Raw genomic sequence first — 12,929 nt, forward strand, 5'->3', positions numbered from 1 at the left:
TTATATAAAATTTCAATGCTTGATCCTTTTTATCAAAGGACCTTCCATAAAAGTCATTCAAAAGTATATCAAAAAGTTAAAATTCTCCTTCAAATATAAATAATTTGTCATGGCACAGATATTTTTATATTCTCTGCCTATCATGCCAAAATAACTCCTCTAATATCAATTCCTAAATCTAAAGCTTAATTTTGCCCATAAAATTTCTACATTTATCTCTTAGAGATGTTATAGGTTATACAGAAATTTTTCAGTGCATTTTCAAATATTTTAATACATTTCATAAACAGTTTTCTATGGACCCAAAAATGTTCCCATCTTTTGGGTACTTAAAACTCAGCAAAGGTCTCAGATAGCCCAAACAATGCATAACTGTATTTTTTGGGATATTTATAAGGTAATTTGCATAAAATATAGGACACAATGTAAACGTAGCCCACAATCCAAGGTCAAATTAGATTTTTGTTTTGAATTCATTGATTTAAGACTACTGGCTTAGCATGATTTCCTCACATACTTTTAACAGCAAAGCCCATTAAAAGTAGTATATAAATAATGCATTTTTCTTATACTCCATGTTTGTACTATTCTTATACTCCTAAACTAGTGGAGACATTCAGACAGTGTGATTACTGAATTCAGAGTCATTCATATACAGACTATTACTCTGTGTGGTAAACTTTATAATCCATAAGGATATTTCCCCCAAATATATTTTGAAGTACTAGAACAAACCAAGTACTTTCCACTCATTATTTAAAATCCAGACAAAACATTCAGATTTGAAACATAAAGGAGAAACTATACCTTACCTCATACTCAGAAATTTCGGGCAAGTTACTTTCATCTGACTTCTCTAGCTTTTCAGCAGCCCACTTGCTTGCAGCTTCAGCAAGCTCCTTTTCAGTGAGCCTACTGGGTTTGTCTAACACCTAATAAAAACAAAAGAACATTTCTGTTACAATTCTCAAGGGCTTTTAAAATTCAAATATATCAAGTACACCCCATTCACATTTAAAATCATATAAGCCTTCAAATTTATACAGAGAACAGGTATATTCTTTATTTGCTCCTTCAAAAATATTACACATAGGATTCCTTTAAGTAGCAATTCCTTTCAGACATATAGACTAGATCTAACTCAATTTCATTTACATAAAACTTCAGAAATTGATCTAAGGAATAAAGCAAAAGATACTGACAATTAACTCATATACTGATTATATTTAGAATATAAAAGACAGAACACTGATTTCAACTTTGCAACTTTAATTATATTCAATGAAAATAAATGATGCCAAAATTACATTAAGGTAAATTCCTAATTAACACAAAAGTTCAGATATGCTACTTTATAAGCTGTAATAAATTATGTAAATCCTACTTCTTACACAAAATTTTTAAACGAATTTTATTTTTAATCCTATTACTACAACCTTTCTCTAACCATATACAATACTAAACAAGGTATGGAGCTTTGAAGCCTAAATACCTCACTCCAAAGCCCTGCCCCTATATAAGGTTAAAAAGGCATTATGAGTAATACTTTTATTATTACTAAGTAATATAAGGTTAAAAAAAAAAGTAAGTTAGAAGAAGAAAACACACAAACACAAATGTATCTGAGAAAAAAATGTACAGTCCATGCTGTTTTGTTTTTACGGGAGGAGGTATATGTTTAACTGAAAGTTATAGAGCAAAAACAAAACAGATATTTATATGAGCTATTTCTAGTGAAGAATGAAGCAAAGGTCTACTATAACTTCTATTCATCTGTCATTAAATCTAGACTTGAAAAACTATCATTTGAAACTAACTATGCTCTTTTTTTTTTTTTGGATGGCCAGTACAGGGATCAAACCCTGGACCTAGGTGTTATTCATCAGCACCACGCTCTGACCAACTGAGCTAACTAGCCAGCCCCAGGAACTAACTTCTAACAGCAGCAAATAAGCTCTGAAAAAGTACTCCTACATGAGGGCAGCCATAATGTTTATAAGAAAAAATGCTTCACTAAATCAGGAAATATGAGTAATAAAGTTTCCCACAGCTATCATGTGACCATGGGCAAAGGACACTTGACTAATACATAAAATAATTATAGATCACAATTCTGATATTCTGAGTCCATTTTACAACGTATGGTGTATATACAAAACTGCAAATATCTATGTGAAACTATCAGACAAAAACAGCTAAAATCCATTATTGTGGTTTCCCTTTAAATATATTTTAACATGTAGCACAAAGTCCTATACTGTTACTTATATTCAGACAGGTTATATTTCAAGGGAAATTAATATTTCATATATAATAATATAAATTTTTATGGTAATTTAAATAGGCAGGTACTATTTGCTCTTTTTCAGTTATTACCTGACCAAAAAAAAAAAAACAAGCCAGTCTTTCAGGGGAGTAAAGCATGATTGACATGGTTAAGACAGAACCAAAGAAATCCAACTAATCTTTGTTTTTCAAAACCCAGAATTCTAGAACCCTCAGATTTCTGGAAAATATCCAAAGATACAAGTTGTCACAAAGAAACTTTTTTTTCCCTCTATGGCAGAGAAGCAGCTGCCCCCTGAACACCCAGCACAGATTGCCAGATGATATCTACTCTTGCTGAAAAGCCAAAAATATAAAAGAAGAACAAAAAGTAGACAAGTAACAACAGTTACGGCCAAGAGAAGGGGTGGGAGAACTGTGAAGAGTATCTCTAACTGAAGAGAACAGATGAAAAGAGCAATATCTAAGATACTGGGAAGGTAAGAATGAGAAAAATAATATAGTAAAGAGTAGCTGAGAAAATCGTTTAACTTCTGAGCCTTCACTCTACTATAGAATGGGAGATATATTCCCATTTATATCATAGAATTTCTGTATGAAGTAATAAGTGAAGAAAATACTTAATATAGCATCTGGAATCAAGTAGTTATATAATAAATATTAGGTCTCTGTCTATGCCCCAACTCCCAAAATAAAAGTACAATCTACCAAATATGCCCATGTGAATATTTATTCCCACCTTGTTATGGTCAAGATGAGCAAGGACTACAGCAGTAAGTACTAATTTTAGCATCATCTGTGGAAAAAGTTCTATGAGAAAACTGCTCATTTATTCTGGTGGCTACTTCCAAGTTGTGGTTACTAAAATTCAAGTTTTCAAATGAAGCAAGTTAGCCCCATAGATATGACAACAAAGAATAAAAGCATCTGTGCGAGACAGTCCATCTCTGCTTTGTAATTCTTCTTTGATTTTAGAAATACAACAAACCTTTGATGAAGGAACTGCTGAAGAACTTGAGGGCGAAGTGTCTCTTGATGTTTTCAAAGACTGGACAGGTCTCTCTTTACCTATATAAGAAAACATAAGATACAATTTTCTAGATCATTTATTTTTAATTAAGTGATTTTTGTAACTGAATTAATAAAGGGGTGTCATATACTTATTTTAGTACTGCAACTTTTCATTGCATTATTAAATTATATGTTAATATGTAAAACTATTTATCTCTCTTAAAGGCTGGGCACCATCAAAAATGTGAAATAATCCAGAACCAAAGAATATCATATATGGCAATCTATACCACACCAATGCTCATTAGCAAACATGGAGCAACAAAGACGACCTTGAGAAAGGCAAAACACACTTTTAAATCATGAATGCTTTCTCTTCCATGTTCCTAAGTGCCAACTTTTAATATATCACAATAAAAATACACGGATAGTTATCATATAGATACCACAAAAAAAAAAAACTAGCTAATTAAGGGATAACTTAAGGAGAGAGATATATAGGAAATTTAACAGACATTCCTGAAATGTTTAGACCGTTTAAAAAATAAAATTAGAAAACTATAACTCAGAGCACTAATCCAGTGCCTGACATGAATGAATACCCAAATATTTGTTAAATGTTTAAAAATAAATCTGTATGAGATAAGGTCGGTAACCTTTCTCTTTAGTCATTTCTGACAATCCTAGTGCTGTATGTATACCATTTTTTACAGAAACTTAAGCAAGAAAATACACTTAAACAATATTACTTTAGCAAGTGCAACAACAACCAAAAAATAGATTTAGTTAAACATAACCTTAAATATTAGTAACAGTAAGCTGTTACTGATAGAACACACTTCATTAAATTGCCTGTATGTATCAAATATAACATACGATCCTCTGCTTTTAATTGCCAGAAAAACTACAACAATTAATAACATGGAGAAGAGGTGAAAGTGGCACCAGGTTTGGAGTCACACGGAAGCTGGTCAAGACTAGACAGTCGGTTAAGGCCAGAAAAGCAGTCAAGAGCAAAAGCAGAGACAAACCGATCTTGAAACTGAGGCAAAGCCAGCTTCAGTCAAAAAGCCTCTTAAGCTCTTCCTGCCCCACAGCCAGCCAAGACAGCTAAGGGCTTGGAGCCTCAAGGGCTTCCGACCACCTGGGGCAGTGGTGAATAACACCTCTTCCCAATATACTGCAGACTCAAAAGGCTTTCTCTAGACCAGTGGTTCTTAACAATTTCACACCTCTCCCCTCCAGAGAAATCCAGCAGTATATGAAGATATTTTTGATAGACACAAGTGGGAGAATGCCACTGTCACATAGTAAAGTAGAGACCAGGGATGCTGCTAAACATCCTGTTACAGGGGCTAGCCCCCCATAACAAAGAATTATCCAGCCTCAAATGTCAATAGTGCTGAGGTTGAGAACACCTGCTCTTGGGCTGATTATTACAATTTTGAAGCTCCAGCAATTTTACAAAAGATATAACCCTAGAATCTTTTAATTTGTGGTACCATAAGAGGCACTAAGCAAGTTTAAAATTTTTTATAGACCTTAAAATATTAAAAACAAAGATACATCCCCAAATGACCAAGAACATGATTAGTCATTCCTTATTGTATATGGCAAATTCCATATTGTATAGTGATAGTGTCAGTCTATCCCACTACACCAAAAGCTCCTAGAGAAACAAATATCACAACTTATTCATTTCTGAATAGCTACAGCGTACTTAGCTAGCTAGAGTCCTTAAAGAGCAGGCACTCAAAAATTAAATTAAAAGATGAATATTATTTTTCTAACCTTAGGATGCAATGACCTCTCCATCCTATTCAGATAAGCAATATCTTCAAAGAAGATGAGGTGCTGGACCAATCAGTATAGCACACTACGTTAATTAAATAAATAATTGCAGTCTCAATTCTAGCACATATTAGCTAGACATAAGGAAAAAAAACCTGTCATAAGCAGCTGTTAATGTCTTACTTAGCATTTCCTTTCCAAATAGTACATCAGTACTGCAGTTATACCAAGTAAGGTCCCCAAATGTAGTCTTAGGACCTTTCCTGATTTTAGCTGCTCAAAGGCAAACTGAAGCAGATATCAACCAATCTCAGAGTGCAGAAGCAAAGGAACATTACAAAGTAGGGCAGTGGGGTTATCATATAACCAAATACATTCATATACAGCTGTTACATGAATGGGAGGGACAGGCAAGAAGCAAAGGACAAAGAAAAAGAAGATACAGATGGCAGCACAAAGAGCTCAGAAGAGGTAAATCGAAATCCCTTGATTCTACTTTTGTCAAGTCCTATCTGCCAATGGCCTGACTATTCTACAGATCTCAGCCTCTTATGGGTTGACCAAGAATGGCTAGCCCAGACAACCAACCCACGTATCTCCCCAAATCCTACTACCGGGGTCTACTGCTGTTCAACTCTGGTTCCAACAATACACTACTGGAACACTTAAATCATATTGTCCCATTTCCATAACCTCTATCAATTCAAGCACCCCACCCCTTCACAGCCCCAAATCAAAATCTAGCTCAAAACTCACCTCTTTCTGGCTTTCCTTCATTCTGCCGTTTGTAGGAGGCACCACCACGCACAGGCTCTAGGGAGATGTGGGCAGGGAGGAATTAACACAGCACCTCTGTGCCCAAGAGAAGAACCCAAAAGTAGGAGCAACAAGAACAGGAACTTCTGAGCATTTGCTAGTGACTGAACTCTTTCCTTCCCTGCCTTAAGTTGGGCTGCCTAAGCAACCACCACTGAAGAGAAATAAACAAAAGAACAGGAGAAAATCTCTGTTTAAGGCCAGAAGCTAACTGGGAAGTGTTAAAATGAGGCCAGTCAAGGACAGCATGGGAAGAAGGAAATGAGAAAAAGATCACACTAAGGTAAGACACTGGAAGCTGAAGAGAAGACTCATATTTGCCTATATTTGCTAATGAGAGTCTGCATGTATCTCTTCCAAACTTTGTATTCAGTTACTCCACATTGGTAGCTAGAAATCAACCATGATGGGAATATTCACTCTGCAGATATCAGCAAACACTACAAATCAGGTATTTTTAACCCCACAAAGTCAATTTACCAACACACCCACTGGGAGTATGTTTACTGATTTCAAGTTCAAGTTTCAGAGACACTATAGGAATTACCACATTTAATTACAGATTCCCATCCATGTTGCCAGAGTTTCCCCTTATCTGCTCATTAAAACTAAAGGTCTCATTCTTCTCATCCTTTACTATAGCATGCCAATGATTTATAAACAAGTTTTTCTGTATATTTTACCATTTGGTTTTATGCTTTTGTTATCCTGTTCCTCTACATCTTCCTAACTACACCTTTCTGTTTTTTTTTTGTTGTTGTTGTTGTTGTTGCTTGTTGTTCCCTAAATGTGAGTGTTCCTCCTAATCTCAATCCTTTTTGCTCTGCTATTCATACTTGGCTCCAACCAACACTATGAATATAAATGTCTCTCACACCTGCCTCTTTCATTCACTATTCTACATTCTAACTGATAGTATGCTACTCTTTAGCTATTTAGCCATCACCTTAAATTCATTTCACACATGATCTTATAAGCAGACACTAACTCTCTGCTTGAGAGCAGAAAACGACTCAAAACATTCCTGCCATTGTTATGACTTGCTAAAGAAAATGAGTTCTAAAATAGGATGGAGGAAGGAAACCAGGAATGAAAAATCCTGAAAGTCAAAGTACAGAATTCAAAATCCATGTCTAGGGCTGGCTGGTTAGAGCATGCTGCTGTAACACCAAGGTCACAGGTTCAGATCCCCATACTGGCCAGCTGCCAAAAAACAAACAAAAATCCATGTCTACATATTGGTAAGTGAAAGAATAAATGGGGAAGAAGAAAATGAAAAAGAATTTCAATTTCCATACACCAGGTATAAAGTTTTTCCCATTGAGGTGAAATCAAAAGCTGAAGCAGTAGCTTTGTGTTCCAAAAAACATTAAGGAAGTTCTACAAGAGTTTCACAATATTTGGTATCTTTAATATAAAGGCTGAATGCAAATCTCATCATATGCTCTTTCAAAAAAATACTTTCTTCCTGATATTTTTTCTTGCTGAAAGCAATGATGAGCTTAACCAGATTCATCCAACCCTATCAAGTGCTATTCATTACCAATAACCCATGTAGGAACAAAGGACACTATAGGAAAAAAAAAAAAAAAAATACAAGTCATCATTAGAGATGATAAAGTTAGGGGCTACGTCTTACAGACTATTGAATTCTCGGTACAGTGCTTAGCTAATAAGGACAAAACAGATACTTTTGAATGAAAGTCCGATCAGGAAACCAACTTCACAGCAGACATAGTAAATTCATTTCTTCTTTAACAGCTGAGAAATTATAAACAGAGACAGAAATCATCTGTTTTCTGGATCACGGGTGAAGATAAGAGAATTTAGAGCTCTTGGTTAGGAAAAACTTGATTTCCCAGAGATCTACTGGTTTATTCAAGAAAGTATAAAAGAAAAAAATGGAGAGAAACAAGAAATATGTTCTTGTGTTTAAAACACCAAAAAATGATAAAAGAAAGAAACAGAGGCATAGAGAAAGCTTTGCACCACCTCTGCTTCCCCCAACATCCATCTTTAGAAAGTCAGAGATGCAACAAGTGTAAGTAAAGACCTATTGACTACGAATACGTGCAAGTGCATTTCTGAGTAAAGCCCTCCCTTAATACAGCAGCTAAAATCACATGGGATCATTTTAAACATACAAATAAAACATTACATCTGTACACATGATGATGAATGTTTGCCACTAACAGACCACACTAAGTTCTAAAACAGGAGTGCTACAAAATGCCTACGCATATGGCATTAATTGATTACTGTTTTAGAACCTTGATCGTTAAGATGCCAGAAAAGCTACAGCTGTACTCCTGGGATTCACCTAGGAAACTCGTAACCAAAGCTCTCTGGTAAGAAAACAATGAATTCTCAAACAAGAAGAATATATTACAGAATATAATTCAACAGCACATTAATAGCCTGGATCAGTAAATAGCCCAAGACCTTTCAGGAAAATATTAAATCATACTTCAGGGACTCCACATGGTACAGCTCATTTCAATAATCCTTCTCCACTGGCAATCCCACAACAAATTGTACTCAGTCTTTAGATACCACCTAAAATGTTTATTCCTATTTGTTTGTTTGTGTCCCTCACTAGATCATAAACTGAGGGCAGAGACTGGATCTGTCTTGCTTGGTAAACCATATATGTTCCATATATTTTTGTAAAACAAAAGATTACATGAGCATTAAACAAAAATACAGAAGCTTTCAAACCAAGAAACACTATGATATTTAGCTGCTAAGAGAATTTTATCCCCCCTTCTTACTGCCACATGATCTGATGGTAAAGCCTTATTTCCATATTCCCATTACTATTTCATACCTGCACAGAAAAAGCCTTCTTCCTAAAGGCAGAATTAAACTTCAAAATTTTATTAGAATTCCAGCTATAACCCAAAAACTCATGTGGATTTAAAAATTCATTCACAGCCAACAGGTCTTAAGACAAGTGTCTTTTCCCATTACACTGAAGTTGAAATTGACTCTATCTTCCAAATATGTGTCTCAAAATAGTATTTTTAATTCTTGTACACTTTCAAGTTATTTTAGAAGATATATTTTTTAAAAGAATAAAATGCCGATGAGTAATAGTCTTCCCATTTTAAAATACCTTCTATTCTTAATAATGGCTGCTGATATCAAGAAAACAAGGGGAGGCTAGGCCCAAAGTCAGAGCTATAGAAAAACAGAAACAGGCCAACAAAAACAATAAACTGGTAAATCTTCCAGAGTGATGATATTTTTAAATTTTAACCAAAATGTCACACAGCCTAATTAATATATGAGCATTATTGGTATAAGTTTGACATTAACCCCTGGAAAATGTTTAGAATGAATTAACAAAGAGGTAGTTTGTACATACTTACATAATCATCCCTAGGAGCCACAATTAATTTACAAAAACAAAGCAAGGCAATTTTTATGTCACTGTTTTGACAGAGGAAATGCTTTGTAACTTAAGAGTTTCAAGAAAGCACCTGACAAGGTCCTCCATGAGATCCTCAAGTGAAAATGAGGACAAGATAATAGTAAAGTTGGGGGACCACAATTATTTGAATAACAATAAAAAATGCTCATAAAAATGTGAGGTTAACAGAAAGATCTCTAGAGTTTTCTGTAATTGACTTTATGCTACTCAACATAATTTTTTTTTTTTTTTTTTTTTTTTTTTTGTCTTTTTGTGACCGGCCGCACCGCGCTCAGCCAGCGAGCGAACCGGCCATCCCTATATAGGATCCGAACCCGCGGCGGGAGCACTGCCGCGCTCCCAGCGCCACACTCTCCCGAGTGCGCCACAGGGTCGGCCCCCTCAACATAATTATTAATGATTAATACAAAACACATCAAATGCTAATATATGAGATCACTAAATGAGATTTTAACATCTATATAGATCAGAATAATAAGCCAAAATTAATTAGATAAAATTTGCCTACGATCTCAATAAGAGTAATGAAATGTGGTTGCCAAAATAAAAGTTCATTTCTGGAATCACGACTTAGAAGGAACGTAAAGAAAATTAAGAAAGCAAAAGGTCTGGAAACCATGTCAAATAAATGGAAGCAAAAGGAACCAAATATATTTAAGCCCAGAAAAAAAATCATGAAGGATATGATTTGTACTCCTCTAATACATCAAAGGTTACAACATAAAAGGAAGAAATAATCTTTATACACACACACACACGTATACGGCTCTAAGATAAATAACTAGTATTACATAGATGTTACAGGAAAAGATTTTAACTCTTTTATAAAGAATTAGCCATACAAAGGTGAAAGGCCTGGACTATGATATAGTAAACTTATGATAAGAAGTACTTTAACAAAGAATGGATGTGGGAGACTGAACTTAGTGATCTCACTTTTAATGCTATCATCCTAAAAAAAAAAGGGTAAATAACAAAAGTGTAAGATAGGAAAACAATGGAATTCATTTCAAAGGGGGGAGAAAAAAGGAAATAGTGGAGAGGGAGTTGACAAACATGGAGATATTGAGTTAGAGTAATTATAATAAAAATAAACTTCAAGTAAAATGTACAGGTATATATCTAAATACCGAAACAATCTTACATATAACAAAAGTATATGAGAGTACTTCAGAAAGTTCATGGAAAACTAGAACAAAAAGATAATATAAATCCAATAACTTTTTGAAGACCCCTTGCATACAACAAAACAATAGTAATTTTAAAAGTATCATAATGAGAAAGAAAATGAGATTAACCAGGACAACCTGCACTGTTAGCATGTGAATATGAACATCAAAAAGGAACTAAAAATAATATTGCATTTACAGCAATGTCAAGATCAGCCTAGCCAAGTTATAGTCAGAAAATTCTCATAAGTGAAATACATGATGGAAACCAGTTTGATTTAGAAGGACAATTAGTCTGAAGCAGTACAAAGTTCCATAGGATTAACCCAAAAGGCTAAATAGAAGAAATTTAATTAAAAGGGGAGGCCGGTGGGGGCAGACATGCAGAAAATGGGAAATAAGAAGTTCAGTTTAAAAAGCAGTAAAATTACTCTGTGGCTTATAATTAAGAATATAAGAAAGTTGTGCAAAAAAAATTTTTTAACTAAAAAAATTTAAAAAAGGAAAAATGATCATGAGAGAGATTAATTAATCAAAGAGTTACCATGGCCAAACCACTCGTGATCATTAAAAGAGGTAAAATTACTCTGAAAAGTATAAATAAAATGCAAAAAGTTAAAAGCTAAAGAATTAGAAAAATGAGTGCATTATGAATAAGAAAATTGTTACTTTAACAGAACAATTATAAAGTAACTGTTATTTATATTTATAAAAACACTTAAAACCTTTGTCAAAATATCAGTTTACCTTAGAAAACTAAATTTTAATACATTGCTTATTCACCCAGCTTAAGTGGTTCCTCAGTCCTCTTCTGAAGAAAAGGTGCCATCAATATTTGTGAAATTTAGATTTAAAGCAAAAACTGGTATCACAAATATGCAAAATAATTACTTTTTCCATTTATTGTTTTTTGTTTTATTTCTAAATTGATTTATTTATTAACATTATTTTTTACATTCTGAGATGTTGCAGAGCAGTTGGGTGGGAGTGGGGGAAGGAAATAGGGTGGGAGAAGGAGGAGAGAGCCAGGGCATGGTTGAGGCCTGTGGCACCCCCCTCATTCCTGCAGGGTAGACCAGGGGTCTTCCAGCGGTGGCTTGGTCCTTTCTGGGCTGGGTGCAGATGTCAGGGGGGTGTAGCTGAAGCCCTCGGTCCCCCACTCCATGTATTGTTTAAAACAAGACTTCTCCATTAACTTTTTTCCCCTCGTTTTTTTGGGCGGCTGACCAGAATGGGGATCCAAACCCTTGATCCTGGTGTTATCAAAACCATGCTCTAACCAAATGAGCCAACCAGCCAGCTTTCCATTAACTTTTTAGAGGATGATCTTTAACTTTTTACAAGACCATTTTATTATAACTACTCTCAAAACATGAAAGGAAAACAGAAAACGTCTTCATGGTACAGCCCAAGTAGTTAAGGACTCAACCAAAGTAACCTGAAAAGAGTTTTCCCAGAACAAACTTTTTTTCTTTTTTTTTTTTTTTTTTTTTTTGGTCTTTTTCGTGACCAGCACTCAGCCAGTGAGCGCACTGGCCATTCCTATATGGGATCCGAACCCGCGGCGGGAGCGTCGCCGCGCTCCCAGCGCAGCACTCTACCAAGTGCGCCACAGGCTCGGCCCCAAACTTTTTTTCTTGATTAAAAAACTTTACCTTCAAAGCTAAACAACTAAAGAAAATAAACATTCAGGCATTAACAAAGTCATATGCTCCATTTCATTTAATTTACCCATATTTTAGTCTCCAAACTTTCTTTGTCATCTTTTCCTCACCCCAGATATTAAAGTTTTCAGACCTCAAAGGATGAGGAAAGTATACTGTAGAACCTAAGATAGGAGCATTACATGGTGGTTCACCCACATTTCACCTCAATATTTGAGAGTTTTGGCCACTGACTAAAAGACTGAAAGCAGATGGAGAAATAGAAAAATAAGGCTAATTCATCAATAACAACTTTTAATAGCTTCACTATTTATTCACTATTCACTATGTTGTCATGTAAGAATCTCAAGCTTTCATTATACTCATGTTTTGTTAATAAGGCTTCATAATCAGTTTTCAAAGATACTTTCTTCCTCTTAATTAAATCATTATTGAATTTGGATTTAAGTCATACACATCCAAAAAAATTCTTAGAAGGTGTCTGGCTAATTTTGAATATGTCCATGCACATTTATTAGAGCTTAGAGGTTATTTATCTTCTTGAAGGCTTTCTTTTTGGTGATGAGAATGGGGAGGGGGGCAGATAAATGCAAAATAGGAAACACCTGACACCTGTTAACACTAAATTCCACAGTAAAATTTCCAGTTACCTGGAACTGTCATGAGCACATTTTAAGGAATAAGGCATGTCAGTGGCTATGTTTGTTTTTTATCTCCACATGATCATTCATACACCTGTATCCAAAAATGTGTTTTTTG

General features: G+C 34.8%; 1 protein-coding gene across 5 annotated transcripts in view; it reads right to left on the reverse strand.

The window, feature by feature from the left end:
- The window catches only part of PPHLN1 (periphilin 1), a 101,351-nt gene that overhangs the window by 45,408 nt on the left and 43,014 nt on the right, over positions 1 to 12,929 (reverse strand). For 3 of the 5 annotated variants that reach the window (XM_063115499.1, XM_063115497.1, XM_063115495.1), the window contains 3 exons: positions 5,845 to 5,901; positions 3,275 to 3,354; positions 813 to 932 (listed from right to left, as the gene is read on the reverse strand). In XM_063115499.1, the coding sequence (XP_062971569.1) occupies positions 813 to 932; positions 3,275 to 3,354; positions 5,845 to 5,901 (257 nt within the window). The remainder of the gene's footprint in view (positions 1 to 812; positions 933 to 3,274; positions 3,355 to 5,844; positions 5,902 to 12,929) is intronic. The other 2 variants (XM_063115498.1, XM_063115496.1) reach the window with 1 other exon arrangement.

Source organism: Cynocephalus volans, chromosome 12 (genome assembly GCF_027409185.1).
Source record: "Cynocephalus volans isolate mCynVol1 chromosome 12, mCynVol1.pri, whole genome shotgun sequence".
Lineage (NCBI taxonomy): Eukaryota > Metazoa > Chordata > Mammalia > Dermoptera > Cynocephalidae > Cynocephalus > Cynocephalus volans.